Source organism: Leptodactylus fuscus, chromosome 1 (assembly GCF_031893055.1).
Source record: "Leptodactylus fuscus isolate aLepFus1 chromosome 1, aLepFus1.hap2, whole genome shotgun sequence".
Classification (NCBI taxonomy): domain Eukaryota; kingdom Metazoa; phylum Chordata; class Amphibia; order Anura; family Leptodactylidae; genus Leptodactylus; species Leptodactylus fuscus.
The window spans coordinates 317,924,926-317,952,572 of NC_134265.1; the positions used below are offsets into that span (position 1 = coordinate 317,924,926).

General features: G+C 41.3%; 1 protein-coding gene across 4 annotated transcripts in view; it reads right to left on the minus strand.

The window, feature by feature from the left end:
- Positions 1 to 3,631: 3,631 nt before the first annotated feature.
- The window catches only part of CCDC149 (coiled-coil domain containing 149), a 45,126-nt gene continuing 21,110 nt past the window's right edge, over positions 3,632 to 27,647 (minus strand). For 2 of the 4 annotated variants that reach the window (XM_075259964.1, XM_075259955.1), the window contains exons 6-13: positions 25,761 to 25,933; positions 21,230 to 21,302; positions 16,311 to 16,395; positions 14,187 to 14,331; positions 13,006 to 13,082; positions 9,849 to 9,881; positions 5,487 to 5,600; positions 3,632 to 5,270 (exon numbers count right to left, since the gene is read on the minus strand). In XM_075259964.1, the coding sequence (XP_075116065.1) occupies positions 4,747 to 5,270; positions 5,487 to 5,600; positions 9,849 to 9,881; positions 13,006 to 13,082; positions 14,187 to 14,331; positions 16,311 to 16,395; positions 21,230 to 21,302; positions 25,761 to 25,933 (1,224 nt within the window). In that variant the 3' untranslated portion in view covers positions 3,632 to 4,746. The remainder of the gene's footprint in view (positions 5,271 to 5,486; positions 5,601 to 9,848; positions 9,882 to 13,005; positions 13,083 to 14,186; positions 14,332 to 16,310; positions 16,396 to 21,229; positions 21,303 to 25,760; positions 25,934 to 27,647) is intronic. The other 2 variants (XM_075259980.1, XM_075259972.1) reach the window with 1 other exon arrangement.

Below are 27,647 nucleotides of genomic sequence, written 5' to 3' on the forward strand. Positions count from 1 at the left end.
ACGGTACATCCCGTTAACTTTAAGGAAGTATGATACATCAGGTAGGATTTTTGTAACATTTCACATAAAAGATATGGACCACACATCCCAATATTATACATTGATCTTGTGCTTCTCTAGTTCTTATTAGGGATTACAATTGATGAGAACCTACAGATGTGTCCATACTTAACGGTGGTCAAAACATGTTAACTCTAATTTCTCTTACAACTCTTTCTCTTCCAATATAGTGCAGGCTAACAATCCATGACAAGTGCAATTCACGTTGCAACCACTGGGTGCACACAACCACACATATACATCTCCTGACATAGTATCACATAGTCATGTTGTTTTCAAAGCTGGTCATTTTACACCACACATCTTGGGATATATCTTCCCGGTAAGAAAGGCAAAGAAGGATACATCAGGATAACTTTTTGTGTCATAGATTTGCCCATTATTGCCTACATGTACAGTCAGATTTAGTTTTTGTTCACTTTAACATATAGAACGGATGTTTTGTCAAACATATCCTACACCCGTGATGGCGAACCTATGGCACGGGTGCCAGAGGTGGCACTCAGAGCCCTCTCTTTGGGCACCCATCCGTGGAACAGATTATACTGTGTGGGGACCACTGTGCAGCAGATTGTACTGTGTGGAGGCCACTCTGAAGCAGATTGGAGTGTGTGAGGGTCACAGTGGAGCAGAAAGCTCTATAAAGCCCCATTTGTATGACCATATTTTGCAGGTCTGTAATTGTGTGCAATTGTGGATCCGCAATTATTATAAGGTTAAATTGCTGCGTTGGCACTTTGTGATAAATGAGTAGATTTTGGGTTGCAGTTTTGGCACTTGGTCTCTAAAAGGTTCGACATCACTGTCCTACACTATAATAGGGTCCATCAGTGTTCTGATATTTTTGATGGTAAGATTATAGCAGTCTACACTGTTCTTGCTGCCCAAGATACCAGAAGAAAAAAATGGTAGTGTGAACTGAGCTTAAAGGGGTCGTCCACTTTCAAATCAATATTAACATACAAATGTTATTGTTTCTACAATAAAAACATATACAATTTCCCAATATACTTTCTGTATCAATTCCTCACGGTTTTCTAGATCTCTGCTTGCTGTCATTCATTCTGTTACTTCTACTGGATAAAAGCCTGACCATGGTCATGTGATGTACGGTCCATGGTCATGTGATGAGTACACAGGTGCACAGCTGATTACCAGGCAGATGTCTGATTACTGTGCTGTGACTATAACGAGCAGCACCTGTGTGCTCATCACATGACCATGGACCGTACATCACATGACCATAGTCAGGCTTTTATCCAGTAGAAGTAACAGAATGAACGACAGTAAGCAGAGATCTAGAAATTCTAGAGTCTAGAGGAATAGATACAGAAAGTATATTGGAAAATTGTACAACTTTTTATTATACAAACCATAACATTTGTGTTTCAATATTGGTCTGAAAGTGGACAACCCCTTTAAGTGAACCTCCAACGACAATGAATCATGCTCAGTTAGAAAAATTTCCATTGGACTTTATTGAGACCTTTCAGTAAAGTAGAGTGTTTCTGTCAGCAAACTGCAAGCAGACCCGTGGGCAATGGTTCCCCAAAAGGAGAACATCAAAAGGGAATAAAAGACGGAATCCCGGCGGCATACAAGAATATCATATTGAAAGCTAGTCTTTATTTCTCCAGCCGATATTGAGTTCATGCTGGTCGGCTTACAATATCATCATGGTAAAATAAAAAAATATCTCTAAGCTGTTATTCAAGTACACAAAGCACAAAGAGAAACGGCTGTAGATCTGGAGCGCAGAACATATCACTTTATAATGTACAGCTATTGAAAAATAAAGGTATCACGATTTGCACTGATAATGTAGAAGACGTGAGGACGCCGTACACAACCATCCGCTGGAGAAGCTCTGTATACATCCTGTGCACAGATGTACAGTATATAGGCGTTTAGTTTATTGGATATTTGTACAGCGGCTTGTAAATAAATATTTGTGCTCCGTAAAATTCTACAAAATCTGAAAATACAGACAGGATAATAAATATAGGAATGATCTCAATGAAGAAAAGACATAGAATAGGAATCAGGCAAAGAACAGTAAACATATAGAGGAAAAGATCCGTACATATCACTAGAGCAACGTAATATATTCTTAGAACAGGAATGAGCTGAATAACTTAATGAAATGTTCATGTCTTACCTAAAATGCACTGAACTAAAACATCCTTCATTCTAACATAAAATTCCTCCATGAGAAATGGGAGTCAGGGGCTAGACCTTTACAGAAATGGATGATATTTTGGAGGGGTTCAGACCAATTTGCTGTGCTGTCCATCAATGAAAAGTATAAAAGTTAACAAAAAAACAAAACAAAAAACATGGACAATGCTACTGGACATCCCATTCACTTTAGTCAATGAAAGATGTTTCTTGTAGTCACTGCTAAAGTCATTGCGAGATTTGTTTTTCTGCCCAGTTTTAACAGAGAAACCAATGGCATGATATTCAAGGACGACTGGTCATCACAGATGGATACACTGCCTTAGAGGGATATCCAGGTTCATAAAGTGATAGCTTTCGCTCGGATATGCCATCAATTTAGGATTGGCGAGGGGCTGATTCAGTGCTGTGGCCTCTTCACAGTGTATGGGAACTGTAGAACAGCTCCAATGCAGTTCCCTACACAGCCAAATGGCCCACGAATGGAACAAAAACGGGCCTTTGTGCTGAATAAGCACTGAAGCCCCTTGATTCTGAGACTCGTTGGGTGTCCCATAGGTCATCTCCAATCAGCACCGCACCTCTAATGAGGCGAGGTGATGGCCTCAGGCGTCACCCGCTGCAATTTGTGAAAATTTTTTTCCTCTGCATCTCAGCGTAGGCGGCGTCATCATGCTTCCTGTACTATGACGCAGACGTCTTATTGCCGGGTGAAGAGGAGACGGCAGCGGGAGCAGTGGTGAGGTCGGTAAGTAACATAATAGAGGTTACAGGGGCCACAGTGGACCCTTCAAGCTCTATTATGCCCCACTGTTGCCCACCCAGCTATTATACCCACAGTTGCACACCCATGAACTATTATAATATCTGGGGTGGGGGGGGGTCTTTTCAGATCCCCAAGTATAATAATCGGAACCACAGGGGAGGTGAGAGAACATAATAAACAGTTACTCACCTCTCCGGGATCTGATGTTAATCCTAGCAGGCTTCGGGCCTGTATGATAATGTCCCAGACGTCATGTGGTCTGAGATATTACCGTATAGGCCCAAAGCCTGTGCTAGAACTAATCGCTTGTTACTGTTATAACACAGGCTTTGGGCCTGTATGGTAACAGGCTGATACTGCTAGCATAGGCTTTGGGCCTATATGGCAATATTCCAGACCACGTGATGTCTGGGACATTATCATACAAGCCGAAGCCTGCTAGGATTAACATTGGATCCCAGAGAGGTGAGTAACACTGTTTATTTTGTTCTCTCACCTCCCCTGGGGCTCCTATTATTATACTCAGGGGGTCCCTCTCCCCCCCCAGATCAAATAGGCTTTATTGGCACATCCGAATGAATATTTGGCATTGCCAAAGCTAGTAAAGTGTGTGTGTGTGGGGGGGGTGGGGGTTGGAGTCAAGGGGGAGAGTATGGGGGGTGGGGTGATTTGGGGTATAACAGCCCATGGAGTCTCATCTTCCTCTTAGTTGGTGACCGCTATATGAGTGTGCAACTGTGGGCATAATAGTTGGGTGGGCAACAGTAGGGCATAATAGAGCTTGAAGGGTCCACTGTGGCCCCTGTAACCTCTATTATTCCCCACAGCGGCCGCCTGCAACCTCTATTATGCCCCACAGTCTATTGTGCCACTGTGGGGCATAATATAGGCTGCAGGGGCCACTGTGGGACATTACATATATCTATGTGGGGGTCGGGTGCTTGGAGAAGTGAGGAGTCAAAGATGTCCGTGTTGCAAACTTTACAGAGTCAAGTCACAGCTGGAAGAAGTGGTCATGGCGTTTCAAAGGGAAGAGACGGGAAATGTGGGAAGACGTCTCCTGTGAGTATTACTGCACAAAATATCACTGCATTGTATTTATTGTATTGTTACCGCTAGCAACCCCCCCACCCCAAATATATTTCTGACTCAAATTTTTATAGTTCTCAAGACACCTACCTGCTATTGTTTATTAGAATGTTTCCAGGTGATAAATATCAGACACAGGGTTTCTAATAACTCTATAGAACTGTAGCCTGCCCTACACCTAGACATGTGTACTATCCTATGGAACAAAAGCAGTGAATGACTGCAAACAGAAAACTTGAAAACCACAAAGAACTGATACAGTAAACATACTGGAAAACTATCCAATGCAGAATGAATTAGCTAGATTTGCTAAAATTCTAAAACATCTTAAAGAGATTGTTCATAATTCAGTCATATTCAGCCAAATCTTACCCTAGAACAGCGGCTGAGTGCTTTTAATTCTGTGTATATTTGGTCTATTATCACTTTTGTATTACACATCAAGTAGTCGACACATAAATACATGGAATGTATCACAAAGTCCTGGCCATCTCTACACGCATCAAAATTAAGAAGTCCAAAAACACTGAACCATGAATGGCAGTGACATTTTCTCCCTTTCATCGGATTTGCATTGTTTTTGCACCTATACAATATTTCAAGTCAGGCCCTTACACACGGACTGTACATCTTTGAAAGTGGTGGATATTCAGTCATGATCCATGGTCATCGGTTGACTGAACATTTTCAGAATTGCACATACTATTTACGGATTCATCCGGTTCAGGAGATACAGATCGGTCATCAATTCTGTCCAAACCGTTTTCAAGTGCAAGACTCTCTAGGCTATGCTCAACAGTTTCATGAGTTACATCTAAGCTGGATGGTGATAACTCTTCTTCCAGTTTCTCAGTGGGTTCTGGACTGGACACTGGAGTCTCTAAACTATCGAGTGGTGGTGGATCTTCTGCGATTGTGTGACCTTCTTCAGAACTGTTGATGTGATTTTCCTCCAACTCAACAGAAGCTAGTTCCTCAGCTAGGTCAATAATTTGCTCCCCTGCTTTCTCCAAATCTTTTTTCTCGGAGCATAGAAGAGGTATTAGAGGATGAAGATACATGTTCTCGTAAGTGTTACCTAGAGGATCTTGGGAGTTCTCCAGTGGCGGATTGGTTTCCTTTTTGGTTGGCCTGACCAGGTCATTAGAGCATCGCTCCACGTCAGGCTGTCTGTGTGCTACAAAGAAGCAGTAACATGTATTAAAGCCAACCCACCACCAAAATCCCAGTAATTTTAGGATAGCTAAAAACTCTGTTGAACAGTTCAGGGACAAACCTACTCATTGATGGTGTAAGATTATGGATGTCTCATAGCTACTTCTTTTTTTTTTTTACAGGTTTCTAGATAATTTTGCAGGGTTAAAACCATAGTAGAACAACCATTCATCTTTACCTTCATAAGTTAGAGGTTTGTGGCAAGGTATATCAGTAAAGGTCATCATTGGAGATTTCGGTCTATGAATAGCTGGCACCGTAGGTTCATGTAGTGAGATAGTATCCCGTCCACCTACCAATGGAATAACAATATATTTAGTTCAGGACAAGCCATTTACTTTTAATCACAAAAATACTGATGGGTTATGCCAGCCTCATTTTTATAATAGGATGCGATTTTATATTGGTATGTGGCCAATTGGATGGAACAATGGCTGCCAATGGACAAAAGTGTTCAAGTCCCACATATGGTATTGACCTTCAAGGTTGGGTTGCACAGCCTTAAGGGTTGCGCCACTTATTTCCTATCCACAGGATAAGGGATAAGTGAATGGGGAACACAAAATTCTCATGAGTCCTTCATCTGAATGAGACGTGAGTGCATTTGCTTGACTGCTGTTCCCTGCTTTTCTATGGCACGGATAGGACCACGTTCTCTGGCAGTCACATAGAAGTGAATGGAGCGCTGACCACACAAGCGCACTATAGTGCTTCATTCATATGGAAGATTCGGAGAAACTTTATGTTCCCTGTTCTCCTGATCACTAGGGGTACCAGAGGTTGGACCCCCTCCTGTAAGCAGGGGGTAAGTGTCTACAATGAAACAACCCATTCAATGTTGTAATTCCAAAATGCTCTTAAAGAGTACCAGACACAAGATAAGGACACTCATCTTATTAAAAAAAATCATTATTAATATTCTGTATTTTTCAAAATATAGGGCATCAAATAATGTGCAAAAAAATTGTATAAGGATATACCTCCTATATACAAATGACTCGATCCCCCACATGAGTTAGAAGATCTTGGCAGCTAGGTGGTCTCAGCACGCCATGGTCTTATACAAATCTCTACAGGAGAATTCTGTCTCGGAACACAAGACCTCACCAGTTCTCATGACACCTTATAGCCATCCAGAAGACATTATTTCACATCCGGGTGCATTCTACATCCCATCCATGCAAATGGGGTAATAACTTTAAAGGGATTTTGTTTTCACATTCACAATATTTTTCTGTTTCAAAAACACCCCATTTCCACCCACGATTCAGTGTATCCCATCATGCAAAGGGGGTGCATACTTTATATAGTGACTGTGTGATACATACAGCGTCAATGTTGTGCCCTGTAGATGTCCTTTATTCAATACTCTCTGTTTATAAAGGTTTACGGAGCGTTTGACAGGGTAAAGTGAAGAGGTTTAATGATGGATGGTAAGGTTACTGAACATTAATGTAACACATTCTGTACTTGAGATTTCTCGACATGAAGCCCAGTGGAGCCGTCTGCTTTTTCCCAAATGCCGACTTCATCTGTTATATTCTACTCTACCCATCTATTCTGTCTCCTACTGTGATGGAACAAGCATTTTACTAAATACGTTTTGGAAAAGGAAAAAAAAAAAAAAAAATGAAATCTAATTACCAAAGACAATGAAAGTTAATCAAGACAGCCAAGTACTTATTGTACGACGTGTATTACTTATCGTACTAACATACTGTCTGTAAAGTATATAGAGTACTGTGTAAAGGTTTTAGACATGTCGAAATAATTCTGCAAAGTAAGAAAGCTTTCAAAAATAGAAGTGTTAATAGTTTATTTTTGTCAATTAGCCAAATGAAATGAATGAAGAATAGAAATCTAAGGCCCGGGTCACATCCGCGTGCGGGCCATTCCTTTCCCCTCCACGTAAAGAATGCAGAGAGAAAAGTCTGGCAAGCAGCACTTTTCTCTCTGCATTTTTCATGTAGAAACCACACGGACCCCATTATAGTCTATGGATCCATGGGTTTCCTTAGATAACCACGTTTTTAGGCGGATTAGGTTTCCGTTCAAGGGGATTCCCAAGTGGACTACCCGAACGGAAACCCATGCGCAGATGTGAACCGTGCCTTAATCCTATCAATAATTGGTGTGACTTTTGCCTTTCATCAATTTTTCTCTGTACACTTGCAGACAGTTTTTGAAGGAACTCGGCAGGGAGATTATTCCAAGCATCTGAGAGAATTAACACAGATCTTCTGTGGATGTAGCTTGAATACAGTCCAATCCTTCTGTCTCTTTAGGTCATTCCAGACAGACTGTATGATGTAGAGTTCGGGATGGGGTATGTGGGGACCAAATCATCACTTCCGGGCCTTCTCCTCCAAAGGATGGTCACGCCACCTCTATTAACACTTACTTTCCAGCACTTTGTCCAAACCTGCCAGTCAGTGACCTAAACTTGTAATAAACTTTAGGTTGGGTTGAAATTTACTAGGCTTCCTTGTCCTCTTTACAAATATACCCCCAACAAAAAGCCGTAGCAGAGGAAATAATTCATGTGACCCCAACCTTTGGATAGATGATGGCTCAACGCTTCACTGGTCAACAAGTGCATATGTAGTGAGCTAGAAGAGGGAAGAAAGCCAATGCCAGGCTCCTTTGATAGTGGCTTATCTCACTGATAACAAAAGGATCAGGATGTATAAATCAACTTGCCTTATCTCCCCCAACATCTTCCATCAGGGGATAGCTTGGAGACCCCCCTTTCCCCTTATACATTAGATGGGTTCAGGTGATACAGCTTTAGGCTACTTGCACATCTCCATATTCCTGTCTGTTCTGTGGTCCGGGCACATTAACTAAAAGGTATGGATCCATGGCGGACATGGACGGACGGCATACGGATATCATCCATGTGTTTCTGTATACAGGCACAAATATCCTTTTCTCTGAATAATAGAGAGTACTGCACTGTGAAAGCTACGATAACATTTGCAGCTAGGGAAATCTATCTAGTAAACCAGAGATAGTGTGAAATAAGTGATAAATAAGCAGATGACAAGCATTCACATAGAAGAGGAGAAATGTAGGCAAATGGTGTTATAAAGCAGCACAATGAACCCAAACTAGGAAAAGAATCTACTTGAGTCTGCCAAAACCTGCAATTCCGGGAAAGTCACTTCTCTAATACTTTCTGGCATGTGATGCATTTTCCTTTAGCAATATGAGAAAATCCTTCACGTCTTTACTGAATGAGATGCAGTGCCAGGATTATAGGAAAAATGTATATTTCATTTATAGTGGTGAAATATACCATGGGCCGTCATCTCCTCTGTATGTCACACAGCACAGAAAAATAAGTGATAAAAAATATAAATACTGTAAATATGCCGCCACAATCTAGAAATAATGCAGTGGGTTAGAATCCTACATTATATTCTCTACAGATCTTGTGACAGTAGACGTACATTGAATGTAAATGGATGATCTTGTGGTGCGTTGCGATATGCATGGATAACTGGACTTGATCTGAATTTGGTATAGACAGCTCCAATACATGATGGATCAGGACTAGGGATCAAGGATTACTATTTCATTCTTCAGAAGGATTAACAACTCAAAACATTTCCATATCTTTACACTACTTTTCTTAGGCCCCATACACACAACTGAGTGTGCCGCCCGAAAGAGGACTGACCGCCCCCAAATGACTAAAAATACTACAGACTTGTTATGAAAAGTTTCTTATTCCCGAAATCCAATAGCTGGCCATATCATCCAATCTTTAGTATCCTTCATGACTTCCTCCATTCCTCCTATTATGCCCAGCATGTGAATTAGTGTCCATATGGACGTCAATCAATCACATTACTATTTAGTAGGCCGGATGGTTTAGATCACCAATAGTCCATGTGTTGAGTGGGAAAAACCAAAGATTGATGGTATTGTGGGTGGTGTTTGTGTCATCATAAATGGCTGAATAGGAGGATACACTTGGGGCTCAGATGGCAGTGGAGTCCACTACAGGACATGTATTTGCTGCATCCCTGAAACACCCCCAACCTGAAAGTTCAGGAGTTAAACAGCAGTGTTCAGAGTTTTCACAGACACTAAATTCTTTGGCCGCTGCGGATCTGACAAAATATCATCAAATATCTTTGGCCAACATAAAGAGATTGTCCACTTTGTAAAAATCTCTATGGAACATCTGCTGGGGAAACCTTGCAGTAAGTGGTCAATTTCCCTACAGTGCCACCACAGGGGAAATAAAGCATTACACAGTGCCCAATCAGATCAGCAGGTTGCCCATGTAATTCAGGACAGTACAGGTCCTCTAGAAAGAGATATACCCTTTGTAACTACTCTCCAGTATGGTGGCAAGTGAAGGATCCTGAACAAGGCATCCCCCATATACACACACTAACTTGAAATTTCGTAATAGTATATATGAAATTATTTTTTCTAAACTGGACAACCTCTTTAAGAATAGTACCAAGGTGAGCAAGACAACACAGTTGATAGTATATGTAGTGTATAGATAAAACATTGAACCTACGCCCAAATCCCACAGACACATTGTAGCTGAGGCCTTAGTGAAGCAGAAAAGGGAGAAAAAAAGAATCATAAGTAACATAAGACATTTAGAAGAAAAGTCACAGTCAGCAAAATCTAATACACAATTATACATCAGTATTGTGAATAAGAGTCTATATTATGGCTCCTACGTGGATTATTCCAGCCACCAGGAAATCATAAATGGTCATTTTTTTCTTCAATGTATTTGGGGGCGTACATAGTCAGAATAATCCTTTAGAAATGTAAGAAACTGAATGATGGTCAGTGAAAGTGTTAAAGGGGTTTTCCGGGCAGAATTTTTTTTTAAAGAAAGGTGTGTTAGTGCTAGTAATGGATTAATAAGTACACCCATATACCTTTAGCAACATTTGGAGTGATTTCTGGGTGTCTCTGGTTGCTGCTGAATCCTCTGCCTTTGTTTTCATGGTGTTAGCTTCCTGCTGTGCAGCTTCCTATGTAGCTGCTGCACTAACTCCCTCTCACTCAGCCCCCCCTCTCACTCTTTTACAAAACCCTCCCTGTCTCACTAGCATAGTCCCTCCCACCCTCCCTGTCTCATTAAGCCTAGCCGCTCCCACTCTTCCTGTCTCAAAGTCTAGCCACTCCCACCCATTACACATGGGTGGGAGTGGCGACAGAAAATAATGCGTCAGCGTCCTAGCCGTAAATTTTTTAAAAAAAATAAAAAATCAGGATGGTTATTTAAAGGGGTTTTAGGTGGCTACACAACTCCGAGCTGCAGTGAATATTAATATAAGAAAGCCAAATTTAGGGGCTTACGAGTTTGGACAACTCTTGTTCACCTGGGATAGCCTAATAGACTACCAATAATACATTGGGGAAGGCTCCAGAGACAATACACCCATTGAGATGGTCACTGTGCCCAGTTAAAAGTTCTTTCACTGTGGCTACCAAAGTGGGGTTTCCAATCCATGAAATCAATATATTCCTACAGAGCACATGTACAGGGGCTGTCAACAATCAACATCAGCAAAACATGACCAACTTGCTGACAGTTTCCATCAACCAGATTTTTAAACAGGAGATAAAACACAAAATTAAAGCCCTACAAAATAGTAAGAATGCTATATCCTATATTATCCTATTAATATTATAAATGTGAAAGTTTGTGAGTTTGTGGGTTTGTGTGTTTGTGTGTTTAGATGTTTGCATGTTCGGATGTTTGTTCCTCAATCACGGAAAAATCGCTCCACCGATTTGGCTGAAATTTTCCACAAACATAGTTATTACACCCGATTAAACAATAGGCTACTTTTCGTCACAATAGCGCACATACGTTTGTGCCAGGACCCCCACAAAACCCAAACTCACATCACTATCTCTGCAATCTCACACACTTTGGACCATAGCAAGCCACAAAATTCATATTGCCCTCTACAGCCTTGCCCCTAATCCCACACAATCACATATACATATACTTTACTACTTTGCCCCTCACCTCAACGATACTCCAGGAGGCGCTCTTTAACGCTCTGGAGCAGCCATGTTTGCCGACCCCCACCGCTCTGACAATCCGCGACACCGCCCACCCATGTCAATACCCCTAGGCGGTCTAATAAATGCAAAAAATAAAGTTTCAAAAAAGGAAAAAAAATATAAAAAATAAAATAAAAAGGATTACAAATTCAAATCACCCCCCTTTCCCTAGAACACATATAAAAGTAGTTAAAAACTGTGAAACACATACATGTTAGGTATCCCCGCGTCCGAAATCGCCCGCTCTACAAAGCTATACAAATATTTTTCCTGTTCGGTAAACGCCGTAGCGGGAAAAATGGTCAAAAGTGCCAAACCGCCATTTTTTCACTGTTTTGATTCTGATAAAAATTTGAATAAAAAGTGATCAAAGCAATAACATTTCCCGAAAATGGTAGAACTACAAAGTACACCTGGTCCCGCAAAAAAAGACGCCCTATACATCCCCGTACACGCACGTATAAAAAAAGTTACGGCTGTCGGAATATGGCGACTTTTCAAAAAATAATTTTTTAACACAGTTTTGGATTTTTTTTAAGGGGTCAAAATGTAAATACAACCATATAAATTTGGTATCCCCGGAATCGTAACGAAACACAATACAGGGGACATGTCATTTTGGCTGCACAGTAAATGCCGTAAAACCAAAGCCCGTAAGAAAGTTGCAGAAATGCATTTTTTCTTCAAATCCACCCCAGTCTGAATTTTTTCCCTGCTTGCCAGTACATTATATAGAATAAATAATGGTGGCATCATGAAGAAAAATTTGTCCCAGGAAAAATTAAGACCTCATATGGCTCTGGGAGCGGAGAAATAAAAAAGTTATGGGGTTTAGAAGGAGGGGAGTCAAAAATGAAAATCAAAAAATGCCATCGGCGGGAAAGGGTTAACTTCAAATACTTCTGTCCCAAAGTCACTATGTAAAGTTTCTCACAACACCGTATAGCAGCTCAAATACAAATTAACTTCAACACAAAAGTCTCACGTATTCTCTGAATTACAGTAAAAAGAAGATACAAACTTACATTTCATATCCCATACCTTATACACAGTACGAAAACCTTACCCACGCCTGTATATACCCACTTCTACAATCACCGCAGACGAAGTCGCGGGTAACAGCTAGTATTCTAATATTCTCCAAGCTATTGTTACTAGCCACGTGTGACATTACTACAATCTTCTGGACACCAATTTTCTCTATATACTGTATATATTATATATCAGAATTTTTCTGTTTATGTTTTCTACTGTGATATCACTCAGTTTTCACATGTATTGTACTAGGAGGATATAAGAATTTTTCTGCATCTATCCTACAATAAAGCGCTGTCCTTCTTATATCGGGGTCTTCTCTTCCAGTGACAGCTACAGAAGGATTACCAGTGATCAGATGAGATTTATGCCACAATTCAATTGCACCAAATCATTCTGGCCATTTCTCCGCAGAGGTTATTGCCATGTTCAGACGTTCTCAGTAGGATAATATCTGCTATGAGTAAGCTTAGCCTGGGGCATATACTGTACATAAACACCAACTAAGGAAGAGAAATCTTCAGCCTCGGCCCTCTCTGACAATAGTGATGCTTAATGTGACCATTGTAATACAAGTCTACAAAATAAATACACAAACTACTGACCAGGGAGACTCCATAATCCTGATACCTCCAACGTCCGCAGCTTCTTCTCCAACTCCGCCACTCTGTTACCTAGAATCCTGAAGGGAATAGGAAAAAAAAAATGTCAGATCTTATATAATATTTTTTAAAATGATTTATAAGAGAAGATACACAGGACGCCAACCAGCTTCAGAGAGTCACACATGCCAAAATGTCTGCAACTGTCCCATTCATCTGAAATCAGTTGCTGAAGTTTCATAACAAATCTGCTGAATGTGAATTCAGTCTTATATCATCAGAGGGACTGAACATGGGAGGAGGCCAGGGGTAGAGCGTCTGTACCCGTGGTCATTGTATAGTTGTCTTTTACCAGGTTGTGCTGGATCTCTCTCAGATCTGTCTAGGTAAGGTACAGAAGCGACCATGCAAGTAATGTCCCTTTAATCAGGGAACCCCTGTCCTCTGGATATGCATAAATGCTGTAGATGGAATTATGGCTTTAGTTCATCAATATCTGATCGGTGGAGGTCCAACACGTAGGACCTACACCGATCTGCTGTCTGAATATCATACACAGCATAGGGTCTGTGCTTGATATTGCAGAACAGTTCCATCCAGGGTTGTGTCACTGGCCTATGAAGAGGAGGCAGTGCTCACCCCTTAGAATAGCTGATCTGTGGAGGTCCTAGGTGTAGGATCCCCACCGATCAGATTATAATGACCTATCATTCCTCTTTATCAACAAACATTTCTATGTTGTCCAGTTCTCCGACTGGACATTAAAAAAAGCTCCATGTAGAGATCCACAGTCACAATAAAAGTAAGTCCGCAACTCCAATACTTTCCTATGGTTCAAGAACCAAGTCTGATTTTTTGGGATGGTTGAAATTTTGAAGGTACACATGCAACTCACATCTTTAATGCAAATGTTAGGCGATTTACAGAGGAAAGAGGAGCAACTCCTATGTCACTTTTTATTTTTTTTGGGGGGGAGAATAATTTTTCAGATTCAATAGAAATCCAAAATTTCCTAAGACTAAAAGACCAAAATCGTCTAGTGCTAAATTCTCAGAATAAACAAGACTTAGCCTTCATTCTCAAAGTGTGAAGAAACATCTTGAATGTCTTCCTTTTTCCCTGTACGTAGGAGCTGGAAGCAGCAGTGACAGTAAACAGGAGGCCGGAGGGAACAGTACACATACTTGTTAGTTTGTCTTTGGTGCTGAATAACCATGTTTTTCTCGTGAATAGTTTCTAGCAGAGCTGTAGCCAGCGACTTGAGATCAGAGATGGACTGCGGAGTTGCAGGCAGACTGCAGCCGTGATCCTCGGACAACAGCTCCTGAACTGCACAAAACAAAGAAACAGCTGGTGACGGATAATAATCCAAGATGTTAAATCCATCCAGCAACTCCGTGTCCTTGAAGTAGCGCAGGGAAATGTTCTGGAAATATGTCTGAAAATACATTGCTAAGGAAGCAGAATGAGTGAGCAAATTAAAGGGGTAATCCCTAATTTAAAAAAGATTGCTTAAGAATGCCATCTCTATGACTGGGACCAGCACTGTGGACCCTTCACTGGTTTTCCCTTGCTCAGTAGTCCCTTAGCTGCTCACTATGCAGAACCTGCAACATGGTCCCACAGTTCCCAAGAGGCCAGGAGCCACAGGCCTTCACAACTGCTGCTTCACTGATATTAGCAATGGTCTCCAATTCCTAATCTCCCATATTCTCTTGCTATCGGTGCAGTTAGTTATAATCTTAATAACTAGTAAACCATAGAGTGCTCGATCTCCACTGCACAATGTCTATAACATGTAATGTCTCTGACAACTGTCCACAGCTGTCATATAATATACCAGTTAAAGGAGTTTTCTAACCTCAAATTGATTTTTCATACTGATGACCTATCCTCAGCTGCTGCGTGGCTCCCATTAGTGAATAGTAGTGGTCCCTCCATCCACCAGCAGCTTCCGGCACCCCGAGGCTGCTGCAACAGTTGATTGGTGCAGGGACTGGGTGTTGGATCTCAACAGATCACATACTGATGACCCATCCAAGTAGGAAAAATCAACTTGAGGTCCGAAAACACCTTTAACCCTTATCTTGCCAAGCATGTAGCTCTACGTTCTCCCAGTGTCACTTCTCTAGTAGAGGACGAAGCTGCTACGTCCTGACTTCTAAAGCCCATATCTCTGGACTCCTTTGGGCTATGAAGATAATTATAGATTCATTTTAAAGATGATAATCCCATGAAGTTTATAATAGCCCTTAGAGATTTTGAGCGAATCACTGTTAAATATGCTATTCGGGATTGAGATCCCCCATTGAAGATCTCAATTCTCGACAGTGTTTTTAACAGTGATTTGCGCAAAATCTCTAAGGGCTATTATGAAATATTTTAAACATGAGATACTCATCTTTAAAATGAATCTAAAATTATCTTCATAGGCCAAACGGGTCCTGAGATACAGGACTCGAAAGTGTCCCCCCTCTCCTGTCTCAGTGAACTGTAGCAGAAGCAGAGGGGGCTGCAGACAGAGAGGGAGCCCTGCAGACAGCACAGAGAAGAGAAAGTTTTCTCATCTCTGTGCAAAACCTGTATGTGACCCCAGGAGGGAAGGGGGGTGGGGGGTGGCAGGACTCTTCTGTCCCAGTTAACCCCTCTCATGCCAATCAGAGATCATACTATACCTTTACACTCTGATTGTGACATAAAGGTATACTGTAATTCCTTCTAAGCTTTACTAGTGGGGTATTCTTATGTAATACTCTCTGTGCATAACCAGGAAGTTTATTGGTGCTGTGACCCAGACGTTTACCATTGTCCAGATCCAGTGCCAAAAAAAAGGTCGCACCAAACACTTACACAAAGTCATGAATAAAGTTTACACTTCACCTAATCCCTGTCCTGTCCATACCTGTCTTTCTACAGTAAAGTACAGTACGTCTCTAGCGATGTCCATTACACACCAAAATAATAGTAATAACACTATTGTAGTCGCACTTTTGTAGCAAATTTGAATTTTTGTGCAGTTTTTGCTTGTGATCTCCGTTTGCTGCAAAGTTGCATGAAGGTGGTTATGTATACGAAATATTAAGGCACCAAAACTAACAGCGGTGATTGCGCAGGAACAGTGGGGGTTAGAGAAGACATGAAAAGTCAGTGTGTATAAAAATTATATATCATACAATAGAGCTGGACAGAGGCATAGCCTCCAAATAAATACTTACAAGCAGCAAAAAACCCCACAGAAGATATTCAAAAGGATCTTATAAATTAATACAGCGTTGTAAAAGTATAAAAAGTATACACAACCACAGTACCTTGCTTGGCAGACAGTACTCCAGTCAGGGCACTGCTATTAGATTTACCACTTGACTTAGAATTCTTCCTCTTCTCCAGAGCATTCTAAAATACACAGGGACAATTATGTAGAAAGTGCAAAAAAAAACAAAAAAACAACAACAACAAAAAAAAACACAAAAAAGTGACATGTTAGAAAATAATAGGAATGCTCTGACTGGTTACTAGACCATATTTTATGTATTAAAATAGTTAGAAAAAAACAAAACCTTCCCTATAGCAACCAAAGTCCATATTACATTTATACAATGCTATTTAGTAAATTAGTCACTAACTTTTTCAGCCAACTAAGGCTAGGTTCACACTAGCGTTGGTCTCTCAGTCATTCAAGTCTGTCAAATGACATACAGCCCGTCCTCTAAGAAAGTGGCTACCGCCGGACACCCGAAGACACCATAAACTATAATGGGGTCCACTGGGTGTCTGTCGGGTTTTCACTGGTATTCTACTGAAACTGGCAGAGAGAAAAGACCTCCACGCAAGACCTCTCTCTCTACCAATTTTAGGCAGAATCTCCTATGGAAACTCTAATGTAGATGTGAACCTAGCCTTAATATCACTTAATAGAACATGTGTTTCTAGGCCAAAATGTAATACAATTTATTTAAAACTTTGCCATGTTCTGCACAAAAAAATCTCTCTAAATTTCCTGCCACTAGGCGCCCCCCTTCTAGCTGATTTGCTGTTCATTCCTTGTTGCTAGGGAAGGTCCATCCACAGATACCTGCAAAAGCAAGACATGTTCATAGTGAGTGAAGGGAGGAGGGACTGATTCTCCTTACAGCAAGATCACACATATGTGACAAAAGGTTTACTTATGTACTTGTATCTATTTATGGATGATTGTTTTATTACAAATGGGATATTAGCCATAGAAAGTAAATAGCTTTTCTGACTGTGCTCATAGATTTATCTTTTCCTGCGTCAGGGAGCGTTTTTAGCTGTATCATGCCCTGTGTTTGCAGTCTTGAGGCCCTGATCTCTATACTGTGTTCACTTGAGCTTTCCTGAGATATATGTTTGCAATTTTACAATTACTCCTAGCAGAATTACATGTAAGTAAACCAGTAGTAAAAGTATTAACAGATAGCGGAGAGGGAAGACTGCTCCTTATTATACATGCCCCATGCCTCTGAAAGAAATGTAAAATTTGCTGCAGCGATCATGGGGCTACTGTATAAATCCCAATGTAGCTCCCTCTAGTAATATCCGCTAGTAGAGAGAATCTTCTCTATGTCTTCCAAGAAATAAGCTATGCCCCTCACCTCTTTCTTACTAGACAACTGGCTTCAGCAACCTTCATCATCTGTCCTGTCTTCAGTAAGACGAAGACTATTAAACCCTGTCCCTTTGAAAACACCTGCCCCCTCAGTCAGTCTCCAATGAAAGTAGAGAAGAAAAATAAACTCTTAGTTCTCTGCAGGGTCAGGGAACAAACAGAAGATGCTGCAGGCAACAATGGGAGCGAGACCATCTCCTGTCTACTTTTATTGTATGTTTCTATATTTAGTGGACCTTTCATCACCTTCACCATCGCCAACTCTTTGCATCTTTCAATAAATTTCACTCCACTGATTCCAGAGCCGTCGGAATTTTTTCTTTACATAGCTCCATTCCTTATCAATCAACTGTTAGTTTCCAGTATACTAATGAGGCTCTCTATCATATGGGTTGTCCCAAACTATCTGCTCCAGTCTAGGGCCACGTAATAGTATAGAATCTAATTAGCATACTGGGTGCTGAAACTAACAGCACTAACTGCTCAGGAATGGTGGGGGCTAGAGAAAAAAATCCTACTGTGCCAGCATCAGTGGAGACATGGAGTAGTGTGTAGTAACCCAAAAACCTGTGCAGCAATCTGAAATGCAATACTACAAGAATGTTATCAAACGGAGAAGAACCAAAGGGAAAATGCCCCTTCCCCCTTTAAATATCCTGCGTTTGCTCTTAGAAACCCATGTCCTGAGTCCTGCAATATTTCCGATTCTGCAGAGCTGAGGCTGGTAGATGTAGTATGTCATTATTACAGCGCTATAACCAGGGTGAGATATCCTGGCAGGTTCTCACCTCTAATGAAGGAAGCTGTTATACTGTTATAGGATGACACATTTGCCGCTAAATGATTTCGTTATTGTGTGAAATTCAGAATGTTCTGTAACTACATCCTTCTACAAAACACAGTACTTTTGTGCAAACGGGACATTTCTGTTTTTAGAAAAGTTTTGCTTGTTTTTGAAAAAAAAAACAAAAAAACAGGGAATATGTGACACGTTACGGTTTTTATCTGTGATGCCAGGCTGTTCCTAAATATCACCAAAGCTGTAACATTAGGCTATCGAAGAGCGATAAAAGAGATTTAGAAGTGGCCATAACCATACATTAATCCCTTAAAAGGCATGTCCAGGATATTTCAACCTCAGGGAGGAGGGGAAAGTGAAGCACAAAATAAAAAAAATCATATGTGTGTGACATTACCAGTTCCTTTAGGGCAAGTTCACACTGAGTAAACGCTAGCTTATTTTGTAGAGTAAAATTACAATTGTAAATTTTGCTATCCCAATGACTTCAATGATATTTTTTACACGTGTAAAAATACGCTTGTAAAAATACGCCTGTAAAATGTCATTGAAGTCAATGGGAGTCTTATTTTTACACATACATTTTGCAAAAATACACGTGCGTTTACTCAGTGTGAATGCACCCTACTGAGGCCAATGAGGACACATGATCCGCAGGATTTCCATTGGTAAAGGCATAGTGCGCACTGGACCGGACAGCGAAGGCGGAACATAAGAGCACTTAGGACGGGCGAATATGATTTTTTTTTTTTAATGTTTCGCTGTCCCCATTCTCCTCAGAGTTCTAAAATTCCTGGACACACCTTTAAAGACCACCAAGAGATCTATTCATTGAGGGCCTAAAGCGAATCTGTCCGATGATCATTGCCTCATTTAAAAACAAGATAGGAATAGAGGAAATGAATAGGAGCTCAGGGATATTTAGTATTATATAGTTTGGAACAGCATTTTTGAGGAAAAAAAAATCTGAATAAATCCAGAGAGGACTCCTAGGAGAGACAGTGAGAGTCCAGATTACCCTACTCATACACAGTGTGGGGAATCGCTCAGGTAGATGCTCGGTAGCAGTGCAGGAAACAGGGACACAGACACTGGATTGCACACAGGTTCAGGCTTTATTCACATGTAGCGCATACACTGCTTTTGCAAAGCCACAGGATAAACAAAACAAAACCCTTTTCGGCTGAGAGACTAACTTTAACGTAAGGAAACTTTTCCCTGACTATACAGGAGACTGGCTACCAGTCTCCCACCTTGGCAATAACAACGGGTGGCACAGTACCTGCTCTGTAGGTTTGGTCTGGACAGGTCAGCTCTGTTAGTGTGGTGCCACCCTGCTAGTCTTCACACTCAGACTGTTATTAAGGCCTGATTAGTCAGCTGACCTCCCTGGTGTGGGTCTTTACCAAACACCCCTTAGGTGCCTGGCTGGAATGTTCCCAGGCTACACCCTTCACTCTCTCACAACAGGATGACTGACAGCTCTGCCTGTATCAGTGTGCGTACACAATGCTGTCAATCACTATGGACAGGATAAGCAGTATCACTAGACTGCATGCACAGTACACAGTAAGCGGACACAAGAAAATGGCCGCAGAAACGTGCAGTCAGCTCTACCCGATGGCAGAGCAGGATGCGCATGACTAGGGTTTAGAAGACCAACGCTGGAAGAGGATGCAGCAGAGAGGTGTTTCAGAAGAAAATGAGGCGGTGCTGGAAAGATTTCAAGAAGCACAGGGGACACCCCCAGTACTGCGAGAAAAATCATTTACATACTGAAGAAAACCGAGAATATCTAACAAACGGCAGTGCGGAGAAGACTTCTAAAGGTAGGAGAAGAATAGCCTTTCTTAAGGCTATTCCTATGTTTTAGAATCCCTTTAACAGAGCACAGCTTCTCTCCTATTGTATAAACCTATATATCTGAGCTGTTTCTCTTCCTCTTTTATATAGTCTATATATCACAGAGCTCAACTTCTTTCTCTCCTTCTATTACATAAACCTGTATATCACAGAGCTCAGCTTCTCTCCCTCTATCATATAAACCTATATATCACAGAGCTCAGCTTCTCTCCTTCTATTATATAAACCTGTTATCATATAGTCCTATATATCAGAGCTCAGCTTCTCTCCCTCTATCATATAACCCTATATATCACAGAGCTCAGCTTCTCTCCTCTATCATATAACCCTATATATCACATAGTTCAGCTTCTCTCCCTCTATCATATAACCCTATATATCACAGAGCTCAGCTTCTCTCCCTCTATCATATAAACCTATATATCACAGAGCTCAGCTTCTCTCCTCTATTATATAATCCTATATATCACAGAGCTCAGCTTCTCTCCATTTATTATATAAACCTATATATCACAAGAAAAAAGAAACTAAGATACTAGCGGGCGTAATGATTTTGGAAGGCTGCCCTGGGTCCAACAAAGAAAAATGAGGCTTTCCTGAGATAATCCCACTTAATCTCTATTTCAAAGTATTATAGTGAAATAATAATGATAAAAGTCCTCAACATCAACAGATTTTAACCAAATAATATCGGCCTTGTCAGAAACAAAAAAAATTCATGTGACTTGTGTTTTCTCCAGGATAACCCTGTTGGCCCGAGCCTTTGCACTTATCTTTTATTACTATCTAAGAGTCTGGCCCTGTGATTCTGTGACACAAAACCACACAAAAGCAATAAATCAAGTGCATGAAAACCAAACAATTGTTTTCCATTTGTACAAAGCTCGGAGGGACACATTTCATTTTTCAATGCATTTTAAAAAAAATGGTTTCTTTACCTTGTATTTGACAATGTTGCTTTTCTGCAGATTAACTTCTTCTTGCAGTTGTTTCAATCTCTCTTGTAAATACCTGGAGAAAAATAAGATTGAATCTCATTGTAAAGGTCCAGGGCATGGGATGGGGAACACAAGCAAAAGAATGATAGAACAATAACAGCGGGCACTGAAGGCGAGAGATGAAGAATCAACCGGGAGGCCTCTCTGTAGACTTTAGATAATGAATAGGATAGAATTCAGAGACAACTTATGTTCATGGCGGTTGTCCTTATGTAGCCCGTAACAACAGACATCACATACACAATGCTTGACTTTAGAAGAAGTGGTTACTTCAGCTGCATTCATATAGAAAGGTTGGACGACCTCGTGAAACCTTTCCGATTTTTCTTTAATGAAAGTATTTCCAGTGTATTAGCCAGTTTTTGACTTTCCCGACCATACTGTATTCACTAAGAAGATGCTTCTATTCACTACATACAGTAGATCTGAGCTACAGGCACCAGCCCGCCTGGCAGAGTTGGTCACGGACACAAAGGTTAGATATATAGCTCGTACACAGAATTGCACGAAGCTATATTGACCTGCTCTGCCATATTCAGGAGTATCGGGGGACTACAAATACCAGCAGCATAAAAAATGCCATACTTATCTCAAGATCTCACACCACTTCCCAGTGCCCATTCCTCTGCATTTCATGGTTACTGTCAATGACTACTGGATACAGTGGTTATAAGCCTTGGTGTTGAGACGTCATCGATGCACCTAGGGGTACAAAGGGCATAGTGGACTGGGCACGCTCAAGAACGGATCAGAGAGAGGAGTATGGCTGAGCAGTTTTATATTTAATTTTATTTGCATGAAAAACACCTTTAATGTTTGCCCATTAAAGACAGGTAAAGGTAAAAAAGCATGACACAGCTGTCCACAAGTCATGTCTGGATTCTTGGCCAGTCTTAGCCATGTACAACCCCATAGACCACCAGCCACCACACATTAAGGGGGTTGCAAACGGACATTGCAACAGTGACTGCCAAGCTGCGCTACTGGCTACCCTGAACCATGGTCACAGCTACTGCTCACTGATCCCACCACATTGTTAGGGGCCTTGCCCCTAACCACATTGAGACCACCCCACACAAAGCTAAGGACATTTCCCCATGGCACAGCTCCTCCACCCTATCTAAAGTCCTGAGAATCACAATACAGGCATTATTAAGTCATGTACCCACTGTGCCATCAGTCAGGACGCATGGCAAAGGAAACATAGGCAAAAGCCATCTTCTACCAGTGAGTGTGGTAGAACATATGTGGCAGGTACGGTTGTTTAATAGTAGAAAACCTTCATCAATCACAGACTATGGGCTTCAGACTGTTGAATGATGGTCTTAAGAGGACAATAAATGGCAAATGGGCAGAGAATTTAGTACCACGCTACCCTTTTTCCATTTATTGCCCCTTTGGTGTCCTTCAGTTCAGCATTCCCTCAATGCCCATTTTCCATTTATTGCCACTATAGAATTTTGCAAGAAAGGGGGAGTAAATGGGCCTCACAGCACTGAACAAAAGGACTGCTGCAAAAAATCAGCACCTGCTCATTTCAAAGGGAGGCAGATGCATCTTTTTCCGCTTGCTGAAAAAAAATCTGCCGTGTGAACGTACCCTTAGGCATTATGAACACTATCATCATAATGTGTCCAGATTTTCCAGAACCATCATGCAGTAAGTTCTGGTCATTAGAGCTGAGGTCTGAACAGAATTTGAGGATACAATAGGGCAGTGTTTGGCCACGTAAAGAGGCAATAAGGAACAATGGGCACCAAGTCCCTTCACTCTACAAGACTTGTTAAGGGCTTTTTCTTATGACAGATGAGGGGTATCAAAAGTAGATTCCCCATTGGACCTAAAGAACGTCCTGTTGGAATTACAGTACAGCTACATTGAAGTGAATGAGACAAAGCTGCAGTTCCACATACACCCTGTGGACGAGTGTGGTGCCATTTCTGGTAGGAGGAAACCATGCATTTCTAAACGTCTTTAAGAACATTTCCTTTTCTTAGCGTAATTTTCAAAGGATTACAAGTGTATTATATATAGATGCGGAAGATTCTCACACTGTGAAGTTGTACTTCGTCTTTCTGCAGACCAACATTTGTTTCTGAAGTTTTTTTCTCATTAAGTAAATGTTCTTTGGTTGATGCCGCTTAGGGACTGTATTATTCCGAGTCCCTGAAGGTTAATTTAATACCATTAAATCAACTATTACCCAGTGCTTCAGTCTCCCAACTGTTCCAAAGCAATCCGAAAGAACATAAAGATATAATGATTCTCAAGTAAGAGATGAAACTTAAGTTTTCAGCCATTATTTAGAATCTTCTGTTGCATTCTAATAGAGGAGGGAAAGAAAAAATAAACTGCAACTGAAACCATATTCTATAGGGGTAGTATTCTCTGTACATATAAGCTGAACGGTGCTGGTCTGGCTGCTTTAACCCCTGACAATTGACCATCACCAATAGGGAACAAATACAAGGGAAATGTACCACGGCATGGCAGACATTCAAATGAAGGGCCGGGTTCACCACAGCAGAAGCTATTCTTATAGATTTTCAATTAAAGGGGTTCTCAAATACATATTTTTAAGATTTAGTAGGAGTGCCACTGGGCATATAAGCCGAACAAATCAGTATTTCCCTCTCCCCCAGGACTCTATTTCCAATATAGGTAACTCAATTGGTTTGTAAACAGGCCCCGTTCCGTTTGTTTGAGGTGACTACCACGGCCAAACACACGTCTAAGGAGTCACCACTTCACAAACAGCCTGACACAGCAGTCATGTGCCATTTGTGAAGAGGTCACTGCTAAGGCCTGTGATTGGCTGCAGTGGTCTCCTAGCAAAAACGGGAAGGGATCTGTAAACAGACCAATGGAGAAGTGACTGCTGAAAACAGAGCCATGGGGAGAGGGGATTGCTGGTTTGTTAAGTTTATATTCCCAGTAGCATCCCTATTATATCATTAAAATGGGATTTGGACAACCCCTCTAAGGAGGCATCTTCCATCATCATGTTCATGGGGTTTCTGTATTGAACATATGTTTACACATACTCGTATCATCTTCCTAGAGGGCAAAATTGTTCTGGTATTACGTGAGTGAGTCTTACAACCAACACCGTGGGGGGCAGGGTAATTAACATCTTAACAATTGAGGAAGAATACACACAAAAAAAAAAGGTGTATAAAAGATAAATATCCCATTGAGTGTATGTAACACTACTCCTCCATTTACTTCTATGTACTGTGTAACTGTTGGGGTCGCTGTGATCAATGCTTAGACCTGACCCCTAAGCCAAGGGGGACCCAAATGTTGCTCCCATCACATTAAGGCTGGATAAACTTTGATCTCCTTTCTGATCTCCTTTGTTGGCTGGTAGTCTGGCCTTCATAAAGCCCCTGCCCTCTGGTGGACTGGAGACAGAGAAGGCAAAGAAGATTATAATACACAACCTTCCACTGTGAGAAAATACCAATTTAATGCCAAAATTAGCAGTTGGTCAGCATACTGTCAAGGTCTGTGGCATACTGAGGGGGTCTGTGGCATCAAAGGGGGCACGATTACTGTGTGTGGGGGGCACTGATAAGGGATGAGAGGCTAATGTTTACAGATATGTTATGAACAAGTCTTCATGGTGGTCTGGGCCCAGATAAAGAAAAGGTAAGTGTAAAAGCTGTGAACATGTGGGACGCAGCTTATGATCGTGAGGAGAAGCAGTGCGAGGTGGCCCAAAATTAGCTTTTACCTTAGAGCCTGTGAGCCTTTAGTTACACCCCTCCTTTAATGGGATTGATAGAGACAGCACTCAACCCAATCTCCACCAGTATCATGAAAGCGATTGGAGCCATGGCCTTGCATGCACAATACTACTCCATTCACCTTAAACATCCTGGTGGCTGAACAAGTGACAACCAGACCTATGGATAGGCGATACATATTTTTGATGGGATAACCCAAATAAAGGGGTGTTCCCACAATACTAAGGGATGAGCATCTCAGGCATATTGATAGTATCAGTCCAGCTGCCAGGACCCCCAAGATCCTCTGTATGAAGGAATAGCAGCATTGGTGGAACAAACCATCTAACCAATTCAAATGAATGGACGTCAGACCCCCAGCAAGTTTAGGATTATGTGAGAATACCCCTTATCACAGTAAATGTGCTAAAAGAAATGAATGCATATCTTAAGAAACAGACGCCTAATTTAGAACTAGATAATGATGCGATTCCAAGATGGAAAGAAGGAAAACAAAACAGAAAAAGTAATATGTGGCTTAACAGCCCATTGCCTGCGACAACACTAACTCCTACTAAACATATGCTGAAATTAATGGAGCATATGGTCAGCCATATGATGTAGCCTTGAGTTTTTATCCTTTTCATCGCTGCCTTAACACTGTGATAAACATACGTCTGTCTACAGCTCGGTCATTTGTTCCCACAGTTCTAGAAGCCTCATGATCTCTGTACATGCCCCACCTGTTCTCCATGCACAGGGCATCGATGTCTATGATCCTCTTCTCATGACCACCTAGGACATGGTTAAGTTCTTGGTTCAACCTCTCAGATTTATCTTGGAAGAACGAACGCTCCTGCTTCACGTCTTCCAGCTCATCCAGCGCCGCCCTGAGGTCATGCTCCAGACTTTCAATCTGGAAGAAATGTAGCATCATATTATTGATAGTCAATACCGCCAGCAAAGATCTTCATGCGAACATGTCTTGATAACACGTCAGTCATTGTTACGGCATATATATTCTTCTCAGACGTCTAATTTCCACAAGACAGTCTTGGTTGTCAGGTTTAGAAATGGATTGAGCCTTCGGAGAAAAGGACATGGCCTTTACGGCGAGATTACTTTATGATCATAGCTTGTCATAGGTTTGCCCTTTAAGATCCTGGGAAAAGCCAACATAGGAAATACAGCAGTCTAGTTACAGATACTAATCTCAATAACATGAGAATTGTTTTACTTCAAGAAACAGCGCCACTGGTTCCAATAGGCTGTGCCAGGTATTGCAGTTCATCCACATTTCAGTGAATAAAGGTGAGCTACAGGGATGTGAAGTCGGAGTCTGATCGGGGGCCACTTTTGGGTTGAGTTGGAAAAAAGTTAATGAGTCCGTTTCAAAAATAAAATGATTATTAAATGATATTATATAATTATTAATATTGCATAATCAGATACATAGTTTGTTTCATATTTATTTTCATAGGAATTGAGTCACTTTTTAAAAGGGGTTGTCCAGGGCCCAGACTTTTTGAGAGGAGTACAGCAATTGTTTAGTCTTGCTAAGTGATGCATTATCAAGTCAGTACCATAATGGTCCAGTTAGCGGCAATCCCGCAGTGGTGACATGATCTTCCTCTGCTCTTACGATGAGGTTACATATACCAGGCACTCCTCATCATCTTCTCCTACAGTTAGAACTGCTTCCTCTCCACAGTCCTACCCATCTGCTGTCTGCACTGTATGGCGGCGCCATTATGTAATGCACATATACAATCCATTTTGGTAATACAGGGAGAGGATGACTACTGCCGTCAGACAGTGCAGAGAGGAAATGGGCTGTGAAGAGGAAGCCATTCCTGCAGCAGGAGAAGTTGAGGACTCATGGACAGAAGTGTCTAGTATACGTGACGTCACCATAGAAGCTCAAGAAGATGATGTGACCACTCTGGGAACACCCCTGACAGGACCATTAAAATACCGACATGATATTGCAAAAATGCATCATTTAGCAAGAATGATCAATTGTTGTAGTTCTCCCAATAAGTCTGGGCCCTGGATAACCCTTCATCGAATTAGCAGATTTTTACTTCTTCTGACTAAACATGGCGGTGAGCCTTTTATGAAGGAATCAGAGTCAGAGCAGGAGCCCGTTGTCGACGTCAGAGTTGGAGTGTGAAAAAACAGTGGAGTCTGAGTCGGAGATGACGCCTACTGACTGCAGCCCTGGCTACAATGCCACTTTCACTGGACAACACTGGAGCTATTTCTTTGACAAAAAGCAGATCCTTGTATCGAATCCTGGGCAACCCCTTTAACATGCCCTTGTTTGGGCAACTTTACATTACAGACCAAGACCAAGCCACCTCCAATTTAATACTCTGTTTTTTCCAAAATGTTGGATCACAGAAGTACTGTACAAAATTATTATATGCATGTAATAATCCTACATATTTAAGTGGTATTCCACAGAACTCTATGGAGAGGGGAGGAGGCTGTTAATTTATCACCTCATTTTGTACAGTGATAGACTCTTATCTATAAATCCAGCAGTGTTACAATGGTTCCCTCACTCACTCACAGAATAGCAAAGTGTAATAGCTACTATTAAGCTAAAGCCCCACGTTGCAGAATAG